Source organism: Melanostigma gelatinosum, assembly GCF_949748355.1.
Source record: "Melanostigma gelatinosum genome assembly, chromosome: 9".
In the NCBI taxonomy this organism is placed as follows: Eukaryota; Metazoa; Chordata; class Actinopteri; order Perciformes; family Zoarcidae; genus Melanostigma; species Melanostigma gelatinosum.
In genome coordinates this window covers 1102264-1116023 of record NC_136642.1, presented here as the reverse complement: position 1 = coordinate 1116023, position 13760 = coordinate 1102264, and the positions used below count along the sequence as shown (strand labels likewise).

Below are 13760 nucleotides of genomic sequence, written 5' to 3'. Positions count from 1 at the left end.
CAACGTCTGCTTTCAACCAACAAACCACTCACTCTGCTGCCGGTTGGTCGGTTGGTCGGTTGGTCAGTTGGTCGGTTGGTCGGTTGGTCGGTTGGTCGGTTGGTCAGTTGGTCGGTTGGTCGGTTGGTCGGTCGGTTGGAGATTCTAGAAGTGTTTCTTTGGTCTCCAGGATGAAGAGCGAAAAGAGGAAAAGTCACACAATGAAAAGTGATGTCATTGTCCAGGTGGAAAGGGGCGGAGTCGGACGGGCTGTCAGAGGAGTCCTGAAAAGGTGAGTTTACACAGGAGGGATGAAACTACAGCTGTTAGCTAGCAGGCAGCTAAATGCTAACAGATTCCTTCTCTCACAGACTGAAGTGATTCTCAGATCAAAACATTTTAGCTCTATTTTTTTTAAGTGAAGCTTCAAGTGTTAAAGCTGCATTCTCTCCAGTGTCCACCAGGGGGCGACTCCTCTGGTTGTATAGAAGTCTATAGAAAATGACTCTACTTCTCTCTTGATTTATTACCTCAGTAAACATTGTAAACATGAGTTTATGTCTCAATCTCTAGTTTCAAGTCTTCTTCAATACAGCATGATGTTCATTTAGTACATTATGGTCCATTTAGAGTCACACAGACCATAAAGCAGGGGATGCTTTAGGGCGGGGCTACACGTGATTGACCAGAGACGTATATGTGTACACTACGTCACAATGAAAGAACCAAACATACAGAACTAAAACGTTTAAATGAAAACCTATATTCAGTCTACGACGGGGACACAAATTGTCCACCACTGTCTGGTTTCTAACTTCACCTTCATGATGATGATGATGATGATGATGATTTTGTTTTCCTCCTCAGGTCAGCGGGACGCTCGGACCTCAGCAGGTGGAGGAAGGTCAGAGGTCATCTGTTGGAGGGGGGGTGGAGCCTGGTGGCGTTCGTGTCGGGGCTGCTGTTGGCGTCTCTGTACGGAGTCACAGCTCTCTTCCTGCAGAAACAGCCTCTGTGGTCGTGCGTCTACACCACGCTGGCCGTGGCCGTCCTGGCGGCGTTCGGTATGGGACTGTCAGCCGGCGTCCGGGCCGACGTCTCGCTGCTGCTGCCTTCGCTGTGCTCAGGTCGGTTCATCGGTCACCTGTCCAGGTGTTCCAGACAGAAAGCTGACATCTCACAGCAGGTTTAAACAGACCAGCGTTACATTAGACCTCCACTGGGGGCGCCAGAGGGTCTTAGTTCAGACAGCTGAGGATAGTGACGACTTTTAAAGCCTTTGAAGAAGAATAAATCAAAGTAAAGTGGGTTTTATTTTGAGACGTTTAGGTTACATCACAATCGGTATAAAAACAAAATGATAGCAAATCAAAATTATTATTCAGAATCATAATGTAGATCAACATTAGTAGCAGAAAATGATCAAGTTTATATTCTCTCCATCTTCTGCTGAAGCTGCTTTCTTCCGCTCTAAATCTTAACCTCTGCTTCCAATCCTAAAAAAACTCTTCAAAACTTTCTCTTCACTCCTCCAACCTCCACCTCCTCCTCCTGCTTCCTCCCTCTTCTCTGACGATTTCGCCAACTTCTTTGATAAGAAGGTAAACGATATCAGATCCTCCTTCTCTCAGCCCCCCCGTCCCTCTCTACCCTCTCCAGCCCTTCCCCCTCAGCTCTCCCTCCCCATCTTACCCTATCTGGCTCCCCTCTCCCCCAACGAGGTCTTCAGCCTTGTTACATCTAACCTCCCCACCACGTGCTCCCTTGACCCGATCCCCTCTCCTCTTCTTCAGTCTATTGCGACTGAACTCCTTCCTTTCCTCACCCACCTCATCAACACATCTCTAGTTTCAGGATGCTTTCCCACGGCTTTCAAGACTGCTAGTCACCATCCTTCTGAAGAAACCATCATTGACCCCTCTGATGTCAAGAACTTCAGACCGGTTTCTCTTCTACCCTTTCTATCCAAAACACTTGAATGTGCTGCCTTTAATCAGCTGTCCTCCTATCGCCATCAGAACAGCCTCTTGGACCCCCACCAGTCCGGGTTTAAAGTGGGTCACTCGACTGAGACAGCCCTCCTTGCGGTGACGGAGTCGCTTCACGCAGCGAGAGCGAACTCTCTGTCCTGATTCTCCTGGATCTGTCTGCGGCGTTTGACACTGTGAACCACCATATCCTCCTCTCCACCCTCGAGGGGATGGGAGGTGTACATCCTCCCTGACAGGTCGATCCTACCAGGTGACGTGTGTGGAGTTCGAGTGCCTCTTAAACTGTGGGAGACCAGCCTTTCCAAAGAGTCAGCCGGTTTCAATTATAAACAAAAGTATTTCATACTTCTGAAGCTAAAACAGTCACATAGCGAAGTACATTATCTACAGTTACATCGAATATGACCCGCTCACCCCGAAACACCCAAGCGTTACACCCACACAGTGGAACCGGAGCAAGAGGGCGGAAGTTCTTTCTCCCCCGCCTTACATAGTTGAAAAACATCCCACAATGTTCCTATTGGCTAAATCCAGCTGGCTCCTCCTTCTCGCAGGACCCTCACACGGGTATGACCTGTAATTGCCTGTCTAGAAATCTATCTGTCCCTTACTATTCTAAATACACTCAATGACTGTCTTTTATGGCTTAACACTTCAATGATAAACATTCTATATAAAGGAGTTGCAACTTTTGGCAAAAACTTCACAAGTGTCACAAACCGATATAACGTTGCTACAAATACTAAGATACACTTCTAACTACATATCACTTCTATCTACAAATTCTAAAACACTTCTACAATTATGAATCTTTTAATTATGTATTCCAAAACACTTCCAATTATGATTTCTTAATTATGAATTATGAAACAATTCTATTATAATTTCTTAAAACACACTTCTAAACCTATATTTCCTACACGTGGAGGGGGGCCGTGTCGGAACCACGCATGCTGACTACGGGGGTTCCACAAGGTTCAGTCCTGGGCCCCCTTCTCTTCTCGCTCTACACAACATCTCTGGGTTCTGTTATTCGCTCGCATGACTTCTCTTACCATTGTTATGCCGCTGACACCCAGCTGGTCTTGTCATTTCCTCCGGGGACACTCAAGTGGCGGCATCGCTGCGTGCTTGGCTGACATCTCGAGGTGGATGACGACACACCACCTCAAGCTCAACCTGGACATTACGAGCTGCTGTTCCACCAGGTGAAAGGTTGCCCTCACAGACCTGTCCATCACCATTGATGATACCGTGGTGACGCCGACTCAGACTGTGAGGAACCTGGGTGTGACCCAGGACGACCAATTGTCGTTCTTAGCCAACATTGCATCGGTTACACGCTGCTGCAGATTCCTGCTGTACAGCATCAGGAGGATTCACTTCCTCACTGAGGAGACGGTGCAGGTGATCATCCAGGCTCTGGTCATCTCCCGCCTGGACTACTGCAGCTCACTACTTGCCGGAGCTCCGGCGTCGGCCATCAGACCTCTGGAGCTTGTCCAGAAAGCTGCAGCTCGCCTGGTGTTCAATCGCCCCAAGTTCTCCCACAACTTGCCTTCTCCGTTCTCTCCACTGGCTCCTGTAAGAGCATCCAGTGTGAGACTCTGGTGCGAGCCTACAGGGCAGTGAAGGGAACAGCTCCTTCATATCTCCAGGTCGTGGTCAAGCCCTACACCCCCACCCGACCTCTTCTCTCTGCTGCCTCGGGGCGATCGGTTCCCCCGTCGCTCAGAGGTCCCTGCGGCCGATCGACCCGGTCGCGTCTGTTTCCTGTCCTGACCCCTCAGTGGTGGAATGAACTCCCCACTGACCTCAGGACAGCAGAGTCGCTGCCCATCTTTCATCAGGCTGAAGACTCACCTCTTCAAGAAGGCCCACCTGAGCCTTCACTCACCACTTACTGCGTTCATACTAGTTTGTTTCTGTAAGTCTGCTCTGGTTTATGCTCTATGATGCTTGTTTGAAGGCAAGGCAAGGCAAGTTTATTTGTACAGCACATTTCAACAACAAGGTAATTCAAAGTGCTTCACATAAAACCATTAAAAGCATCAAAACATAAGGCAAAAGAAAAGGAGATTTAAAAACAATTAAAAAACAGTGTAAGAAATAAAATGCAGTAGTAAAATGCAGAAATGCAGGAAATTGATTAATATATTGATTGAACGTGGTTCAATTAAAGGCAGCAGCAAACAGAAAAGTCTTCAATCTTGATTTAAATGAGCTGAGGGTCTCAGCAGACATGCAGCTTTCTGGGACTTTGTTCCAGATATGTGGAGCAGAAACACTGAACGCTGCTTCTCCATGTTTAGTTCTGACTCTGGGAACAGGAAGTAGACCGGTCCCAGACGACCTGAGGGGTCGGGATGGTTCATAAGGTAGCAGCAGATCAGAGATGTATTTTGGCCCTAAACCATTCAGTGCTTTGTAAACCAACAGCAGCATTTTAAAGTCAATTCTTTGTTGGACAGGAAGCCAGTGCAAAGACCTCAGAACTGGAGTGATGTGATCCACCCTCCTGGTCTTATTGAGGACTCGAGCTGCAGCGTTCTGAATCAGCTGCAGCTTTCTGACGGACTTTTTACAGAGACCTGTAAACACACCGTTACAGTCGTCCAGTCTGCTGAAGATAAATGCGTGGACAAGTTTTTCCAAATCTTGTTGAGACATAAGTCCTCTAATCCTTGATATATTCTTCAGGTGATAATTGGCTGATTTTGTAATTGTCTTGATATGGCTGTTCAGGTTGATGTCTGAATCCATAACTACACCTAGATTTCTGGCTTGGTTTGTGGGTTTTAACATCAGTGACTGAAGCTGAGCGGTGATTTTCAATTGTTCATCCTTGGTACCAAAAACAATTACTTCTGTTTTATCTTTGTTTAATTGAAGAAAATTCTGGCACATCCAGTTGTTGATTTGTTCAATGCAGTTACCCAGCCCTTGTATGGGATTATAGTCCCCTGGTGACATAGTTATGTAGATTTGTGTGTCGTCTGCATAATTATGATAACACACTTTGTTGCTTTCCATAATCTGAGCTAGTGGAAGCATGTAGATGTTGAACAGAAGAGGCCCCAGTATTGAACCTTGGGGAACACCACATGTCATTTTAGTCAGCTCTGATGTGTAATCAGCTACAGACACAAAGTATTCTCGGCCCTTCAAGTAGGATACAAACCAGTTAAGTGATGTGCCAGAGTCCCACCCAGATGTTTAGTCTTTCTAGGAGTATGGCATGGTCGACCGTGTCGAATGCAGCACTGAGATCTAGTAACACTAAGACTGAACTTCTGCCTGTTATGATGTGGTGTGTTCATGGACCCGAATGCAGACTCAGACAGCAGAGTTCTATTTCAAAACCACGATAATTTATTTCTCTCAGTCAAGGTAAAAGACAGGAAATGGACAAAGTCAATAGGAGGCGTCTCCACGCCTCTGCACGGTTCCAAGCCGGAAAGTGGCTAATCCTGCTGAGCGGCAGACGAAGCAGACAGGAAAACTGTCAAATGTCAGTACGGAGGCGCGTCCTCGCGCTCCGCTCGGATCTTAGCCGGGAAGTGGCCGGTCCACGTCCGCAGCTGGCAGGCAGGCTGGATCGTCTGTGTGACACCCGAGGCTCGACACAGGAACGCCAAGACTACACAGTTGATCTCCGAGGAACTAACTGGAAGGCTGGACTTCAGAGGACTGGAGTGAACGGGTTTGAGAAGAGACACATGGAAAACAGGGTGGATCCTCATGGATTGCGGGAGCTTGAGCTTGACCGTGACCGGGTTGATAACGGAGACTATGGGGAACGGGCCAATGAATCTGGGAGAGAGCTTCTTGGATTCAGTGCGTAGCGGTATGTCCTTGGTGGAAAGCCAGACCTGTTGGCCGGGAAGATAGGTGGGGGCGGGTGTGCGGCGGCGATCAGCCAGACGCTTGTTTTGTTCGGAAGAACGAAGTAGGGCGGCACAAGTCTCTCTCCAGACTCTTCTGCATCGGCGATGGTTGATTTGGACTGACGGGACGGAAATCTCGACCTCTTGGCTGGGTAGAAGGGGAGGTTGGTAGCCAATGGAGGCCTCAAAGGGGGAGAGACCTGTTGCCGTGGAGGTATGGCTGTTGTGTGCGTACTCTATCCAGGCCAAGTGATGACTCCAGGAAGATGGATGTGCCGCCGCTACACACCGGAGCATGGCTTCTAGCTCCTGGTTCAGCCTCTCGGTCTGCCCATTGGTCTGGGGGTGAAAGCCAGAGGAGAGGCTAGCAGTGGCACAGAGGCTGCAGCAGAACGCCTTCCAAACTTGGGAGGAGAACTGAGGACCCCGATCAGAAACAACATACATAGGGATGCCGTGGAGTCTAAAGACATGTTGAACCAACAAGGCTGCGGTCTCATGGGCCGATGGGAGCTTGGGAAGGGAAATAAAGTGAGCTGCCTTGGAAAACCGGTCCACGATGGTAAGGATGACCGTGTTGTTCTCGGAGGGAGGAAATCCGGTGACGAAGTCCAATGCCATATGCGACCAAGGCCTGTGGGGAACAGGCAGAGGTCGTAATAGTCCAACAGGGGGTCTGTGTGAGGCCTTGTTGCGCGCACAGGTGGTACAGGCTAGGACGTACGCTCGGGTATCATTGTCCAAGGATGGCCACCAGAAGGAGCGCCGGAGCCAGTTGATTGTACGTCTTATCCCAGGGTGGCCGGAGAGTCGGGAGTCATGAGCCCATTGTAGGACCCGGGAACGGACGGAAAGGGGAACGAACAGGCGCCCAGGAGGACCACCTCCTGGGTCTGGCTGGGTCTGCTGAGCCTCCCGCACTGCAGACTCTATCGCCCAGGTGAGAACCCCTAGGACACAGGCAGGTGGAACAATCGTGTCTAGCGCTGGGTCAACCTCGTCTGGGGAAAACTGCCGAGAGAGGGCGTCGGGCTTGATGTTCTTACTTCCTGGGCAGTAGGTGATGGTGAAGTTGAAACGGGCAAAGAACAGAGCCCAACGGGCTTGGCGGGAGTTCAGTCGCCGGGCAGAATGGATGTATTCGAGATTTCGGTGGTCGGTCCATACAATGAACGGGTGGACTGACCCCTCCAACCAATGTCTCCATTCCTCCAGAGCCAGCTTGACGGCCAGTAACTCCCGGTTGCCCACATCATAGTTCCGCTCGGCCGGGGAAAGGCGGCGAGAGAAAAAAGCACACGGACGGAGCTTAGAGTCAGTGGTTGAGTGTTGTGATAATACTGCTCCTACTCCAGTGTCGGAGGCGTCCACCTTGACCATGAACTGGCGGCTTTCATCCGGCTGTACTAGGATGGGGGCTGATGTGAATCGCTCCTTGAGGGCATTAAACGCCCGGTCAGCCTCGGGGGACCAGGAAAAAAACACCTTAGAGGAGGTGAGTCTGGTTAGGGGTGAAGCCGTCTGACTGTAGTTCCGAATGAACCGGCGGTAGAAGTTTGCAAATCCTAGGAACTGTTGGAGCTTCTTCCGGTTAGAGGGGACCGGCCATTCGGTGACCGCTTTAACCTTTTCTGGGTCCTTCCGAATCTGACCCTCCTCAATGATGAAACCAAGAAACTGTACGGAGGTGACATGGAATTCACATTTCTCGGCTTTGATGAAGAGTTGGTTCTCCAGTAAGCGCTGAAGGACCTGACGGACATGGTGGCAATGTTCCTGTAGGTTTGAGGAGTAAATCAGAATGTCGTCGATGTAGACAAACAAAAACCGGTTGAGAAAATCCCTGAGCACGTTGTTCACCAAAGCCTGGAAAACGGCTGGTGCATTTGTAAGTCCGAATGGCATGACCAGGTACTCGAAATGTCCCAGGGGAGTGTTGAAAGCGGTCTTCCACTCGTCCCCCTCTCGTATCCGAACAAAGTGGTAAGCATTGCGGAGGTCTAGCTTGGTGAAAATTGTGGCACCGGGTAGGGATTCAAAAGCAGAGTTGATTAGGGGTCGTGGGTACCTGTTCCGGGTGGTGATCTGGTTTAACCCTCGGTAGTCGATGCAAGGACGGAGACTCTTGTCCTTCTTGGCCACGAAGAAAAACCCTGCTCCCACCGGGGACGATGACGGGCGGATAATTCCAGCAGCGAGGGAGTCTGTGATATAGGTCTCCATCGACTCGCGTTCAGGTCGGGAAAGGTTGTATAGTCGGCTGGAGGGCAGGGTGGCGCCGGGGAATAGCTCTATGGCGCAATCGTAGGGTCGGTGGGGTGGCAGGGAAAGGGCTCGTTCCTTGTTGAATGCCTCGCTGAGATCTGCGTACTCCAAAGGGACCGAGGTGAGGTCAGTTCCGGTCGTAGGGGTGTGGCGAGAAGAGGTCTGCCGGGGAATGGCGGACTTGAGGCACCTCGAAAGACATGTAGGGCTCCATCCGATGATTCTGTTTCCTGCCCAGTCTATCTGTGGGTTGTGGTCCAGGAGCCAAGGATGGCCCAGAACCAGGGGCATCAGGGGCGTAGAGAAGACGTAAAAACAGATCTCATGTTGGTGGTTTCCTGACACAAGCAGGGTAATCGGGCAAGTCCGGTGCGTGATCTTGGTCAAGCGACTGCCATCCAGAGCGTTTGCCTGAAGAGGGCATTCCAACTCCTCCAAGGGAATCCCATGAGCGAAGGCCAAGGAGGAGTCCAAAAAACTCTGTTCTGCTCCGGAGTCAATCAGGGCCAAGACCGGTAGAGCACCGGACGGCAGGCATAACTTAGCTGGTAGTGTGAGATGGGACTTGGGACGGGGAAGTCGGGTGGAGTCGCTCGCCAGTATTCCCACTCTTACCGGCGAGCCCTCTCTTTTGGGCGCACCTGGCAGACAGGGATACGGTGACCCGGCTCGGATTCGTCGCTCCCTCTCATCCTGAGACAGATGGAACCGTCCCAACTGCATGGGTTCATCCCGATCCACGGGAGAAGGTGCCGGAGCGGGCGAGTGCTGGGGGCCTGGGCTGCGGCGGCGAGGTGGAACTGGGGACCGGAAGTGGTTACTGGCTGACGAACCGGAACCGGAGGCCTGTGGTTACACTCTCTCCGATGTTCCTGCATCCGAGTATCCAGTCGGATGGTGAGAGCGATCAGGTCTTCCAGTGTCTTAGCCTCCTCCAGAACAGCGAGCTCGTCCTTTAATCCCTCCGACAGGCTGCTGAGAAAAAACCCCTTTAGCGCCCTCTCCTCCCAACCGGACTCTGCGGCCAGGATGCGAAAGTCAATGGAATGTTCAGCGGCGCTAGCAGAGCCCTGACGGAGGCGGAGGAGGTTCTGAACAGCGACCTGAGAGTATGTAGGGTGGTCGAAAGCTCTCTTAAACGCCTCCAGGTATTGTCCAAAAGAAACCGTATCCAACAGGTTCTGAGTGAACCAGGCCTGGGCCCAGTCGAGAGCACGGCCATGTAACAACCCGGTCAGATAGGCAATCTTAGAACTGTCCGATGCATACGTGCAGGGCTGTTGGTTGAACACAAACGTCATCTGGAGCAGAAAACCTCTGCATCCTCTCATGTCTCCGTGGAAAGGTTCAGGAGACGGAACAAATGACTCACGGACCCGGGGATCTGCAGGTGGAAATCCTGCTGTGGCTGCTGGGTCCATAGTTATGGTCAGCCCGTTCTGTTATGATGTGGTGTGTTCATGGACCCGAATGCAGACTCAGACAGCAGAGTTCTATTTCAAAACCACGATAATTTATTTCTCTCAGTCAAGGTAAAAGACAGGAAATGGACAAAGTCAATAGGAGGCGTCTCCACGCCTCCGCACGGTTCCAAGCCGGACAGTGGCTAATCCTGCTGAGCGGCAGACGAAGCCGACAGGAAAACTGTCAAACGGAGGCGCGTCCTCGCGCTCCGCTCGGATCTCAGCCGGGAAGTGGCCGGTCCGCGTCCGCGGCCGGCAGGCAGGCCGGATCGTCTGTGTGACACCCGAGGCTCGACACAGGAACGCCAAGACTACACAGTTGATCTCCGAGGAACGAACTGGAAGGCTTCCTCGTACAGGTGAAAACCAGAGGCTCGACACTGTACGGCAGGCAGGTCGAAAAAACGAGAGGCAACGTTAGTAGCGGATCTTCAGAGAGTGAACAAATGGACGACTCACGGGTCGGAATACCAGGTAGGTAAACGGACGGACTGACAACTGGGATGAGAGTGACAGGAGTATTTATGTCAGCTGGAGGCGATCACCGGAGATGAGGCACCGCTGTGCCTATGGAGAGAGGCGCGGCAGTGGGCGGGACTCGTAGGAGGACACGACTGAGGGAAATACAGCAGAGCTAGACACAAATCCTCACACTGCCATTGTCTATGTTTAAGTGGATGTCGTTGAAAACCTTAACAAGAGCAGTTTCAGTGCTGTGGTGCTGTCGAAAGCCTGACTGGAAAACATCAAAGCAGTTATTTACGGTCAAGAAGTCGGTCAGCTGTTGGAAAACCGCTTTTTCAATTATTTTACTTAAAAATGGGAGGTTTGATATTGGCCTATAATTTTTCATCGTTGCGGAGTCTAAACTAGCCTTCTTTAGGAGCGGTTTAATAACTGCAGTTTTTATGGCTTGTGGGAAGACACCTGAGAGAAGGGATGTGTTTACAATTTGTAAGAGATCAGTGGTCATGCAGTTTGAAATATTTTTGTAAAAGTGTGTTGGTAGAATATCCAAGCAGCAGGAGGATGACTTCAGATGTTGTATAATGTCTTCTAGGCTTCTACGGTCGATTGAATGAAATTGTGTCATGATATTTGAATGGATGTTATTCAGAGATCGGGACAACACATATCCTGTGGTTGGTGTGGAGGCACTGACTGCTTGTCTAATTTTCTGAATTTTGTCAGTAAAAAAGGTGGCAGATTGATTGCATGCCGGTGGATTGGAGCTCAGCAGCTACCGACACTGGAGGGTTTGTTAGCCTGTCGACGGTAGCAAATAAGGCGCGTGTATTGTTCTTGTTTTTGGTTATGATGTCAGAGAAGAATGACTGCCTTGCATTTCTAAGTTCCAAATTATAATTGCGAAGTCTCTCTTTATAGATGTCACAGTGAACCTGGAGATTAGTTTTTCGCCACCTGCGCTCAGCTTTCCGACACTCTCGTTTCTCTATTCTGACCAGCGTAGCATTTCTCCAAGGAGATCTTTGCTTACCCGAGACAACCTTCACTTTAGTGGGTGCAATGGCATCAATAATATTTTTAACTTTAGAATTGAAGCCATCTACAAGCTCATTGACTGAGAGGCAAGAGGAGATGCACTCATGACTTCTGGTGACTTATCTTGAATATGTTGAATACACCGACTGTAAGTATCTTTGGATAAAAGCGTCTGCTAAATGACTGTAATGTGATGTAATGTAAATAACTTCTTTGGGGTTTTGGATGGAGGTGTGGCCTCAAATGGAGGCGTGGCCCTGTTCAGCCTATCAAAGTCCCTCCTCTCGTGTGTTTCAGGTCGGGGCAAGAACTTCCTCCTCTTCCTGTTTGTGTCGGTGCTGCTGACTGGTCCTCTCAACAACACCTTAGAAAACACGGAGCGAGCTGCTGCCAGTCTGATGTGTAGCGCCGAGCTGGCAGCCAATCAGACACAGGAACTGATGCAGAGGGCAGCCACGCCCCTTTTATGTACGAGCCAACCACTTACACAATCACTACAAAATACTGAAAAATACTGTTAATACTGCTGTTAATATACTGCTGTTAATACCGTTAATACTACTTTTAATATTAAACTTAAAACTGTCAATACTACTGCTAATACTATTGTTGTTGGTTTGTAATACTGTTAATGCTGTAAAAACAACCACTAACAATTACTATAATAATTGTTGGTGATCGTGGTAGTAGTAGTATTATCAACAATATAATTACTATTCATTTTGTAGAGATTAATAATGAATTATTACGATTATTACGGTAATTATGATTATGATTTTTAGATATGTGTAGATGATTGTGATGATGTGTATTTGCAGCTGCGTTAAACAGCATCAGAGAGATCAGCAGTAACGTTCACGCTGTAGCAGGACGAGTTCAGCACTTCATCCACGCTCTGACTGACAGCGTCCGCCATGTTGGTGAGTGAAGCTGTTTAGAGTGCAGAAATAAATCCATCAAGGCCATTACCTGTTAGTCTTTCAATCAATTTAATTAAATTGTTGAAATTGTACAGTTAGTTACCTAGTTATGGAGCCTGGGAGTGCACATAGAGAGAAAAATAAATAAACTGAGGCCACAATTTGTATAACTACAGAGATTTGACCAGTCGGCATTTATTTACTTATCTATTTGTTTGAGAGGGACAGTGCACAGCTTGTGAGCTGTACCGGATTTAGCAATAAACTATTTTACAGCCTGCTGACGATGTAATCCACAATCTCTTCATATGCTCTTCAATTGGCAGCTGGAATAATGACTTGACAAGATTAATTCATCATATCATTTGATTCCATGAATCAATCAACATGTGGGAACAATGTTATCACACAAAGTAGTAGATCACCTCAATAAATACTTTTTTCTCACTGTGAGAAAGTTATGGGGTGCTTGAGAAGGTTGGTTTGTTCTCACTAAAATAAATTCATATTTATTTACAACATAAAATAAAAGTAAATATTTTGTATCAAACAGAGTGATGTAGTGCAGCCATGACCTCTGACCTCTGACTCTGCAGCTCGCACTCTGAGGAACGTCCTCCACTTCCTGGTGGACATCGGCGACGTGTGTAACGCCAAACTGGGCTCTCCGTACAGGAAGTGCCGGGCGGTGTTCGCCGAGGCTCGAGCCGACTGCTCCGACCTGCTGGGGGAGTTCAACTTCCTGTGTGACATCGTGGACGGCTTCCTGCCGCTCTGCGGCCTCGCCCGCGGTGCGTTCACTTCCACTTTAAGCCCTGATATTCATCTTTCAAACAAATTTAATAAAAGTATGTGTCCGTTTCAGCCGGCGAGTTCTTCTGCACCATCCCCTCCTACATCGCCAGCCATCTGAAGAAACGTCTGGCAGCTCGTAAGTTCGTTATTTCTGACCTTTTTAACCTTTGTTGACAACCGTAATCCTACTGCTGTCCTCCTTCAGCCACAGCTGCAGCGTTTGAGCGAATGAAGCGGGAGTTTGACTTCAACATCTCGGCCTCTGTGAGCTTTGACCTGGACACCAACAGCAGCCGCTCTCTGCAGCAGGTAGCTCAGGACATCATGGAGGAAGTTTCATCAGCGCTGCAGGTGTTTCAGAAGCTGAGCGAACCGCTGACGTACGGCGGCCTCGTCCTGCTCGCCTACTCCTTCCTGAAGTCAGGACTCTCACTTCAGTTCATCTACACGCTTCAGTTTACTTCATCTACACGCTTCAGTTTACTTCATCTACACGCTTCAGTTTACTTCATCTACGCGCTTCAGTTCACTTCATCTACGCGCTTCAGTTCACTTCATCCACACCCTTCAGTATACTTCATCCACACGCTTCAGTTTACTTCATCCACACGCTTCAGTTAACTTCATCCACACGCTTCAGTTTACCTCATCTACACGCTTCAGTTTACTTCATCCACACGCTTCAGTATACTTCATCCACACGCTTCAGTTAACTTCATCCACACGCTTCAGTTAACTTCATCCATACGCTTCAGTTTACCTCATCTACACGCTTCAGTTTACTTCATCCACACGCTTCAGTTTACTTCATCCACACGCTTCAGTTTACTTCATCCACACGCTTCAGTTAACTTCATCCATACGCTTCAGTTTACCTCATCTACACGCTTCAGTTTACTTCATCCACACGCTTCAGTTTACTTCATCCACACGCTTCAGTTTACTTCATCTACACGC

General features: G+C 49.1%; 1 protein-coding gene across 1 annotated transcript in view; it reads left to right on the top strand.

The window, feature by feature from the left end:
- Window positions 1-170: 170 nt before the first annotated feature.
- The window catches only part of dcst2 (DC-STAMP domain containing 2), a gene marked incomplete at both ends in the record, with an annotated part of 25419 nt that continues 11829 nt past the window's right edge, over window positions 171-13760 (top strand). The window contains 7 exons of the mRNA XM_079276075.1: window positions 171-271; window positions 847-1106; window positions 11386-11556; window positions 11907-12008; window positions 12605-12799; window positions 12874-12939; window positions 13009-13222. Of these exons, the coding sequence (XP_079132201.1) occupies window positions 171-271; window positions 847-1106; window positions 11386-11556; window positions 11907-12008; window positions 12605-12799; window positions 12874-12939; window positions 13009-13222 (1109 nt within the window). The remainder of the gene's footprint in view (window positions 272-846; window positions 1107-11385; window positions 11557-11906; window positions 12009-12604; window positions 12800-12873; window positions 12940-13008; window positions 13223-13760) is intronic.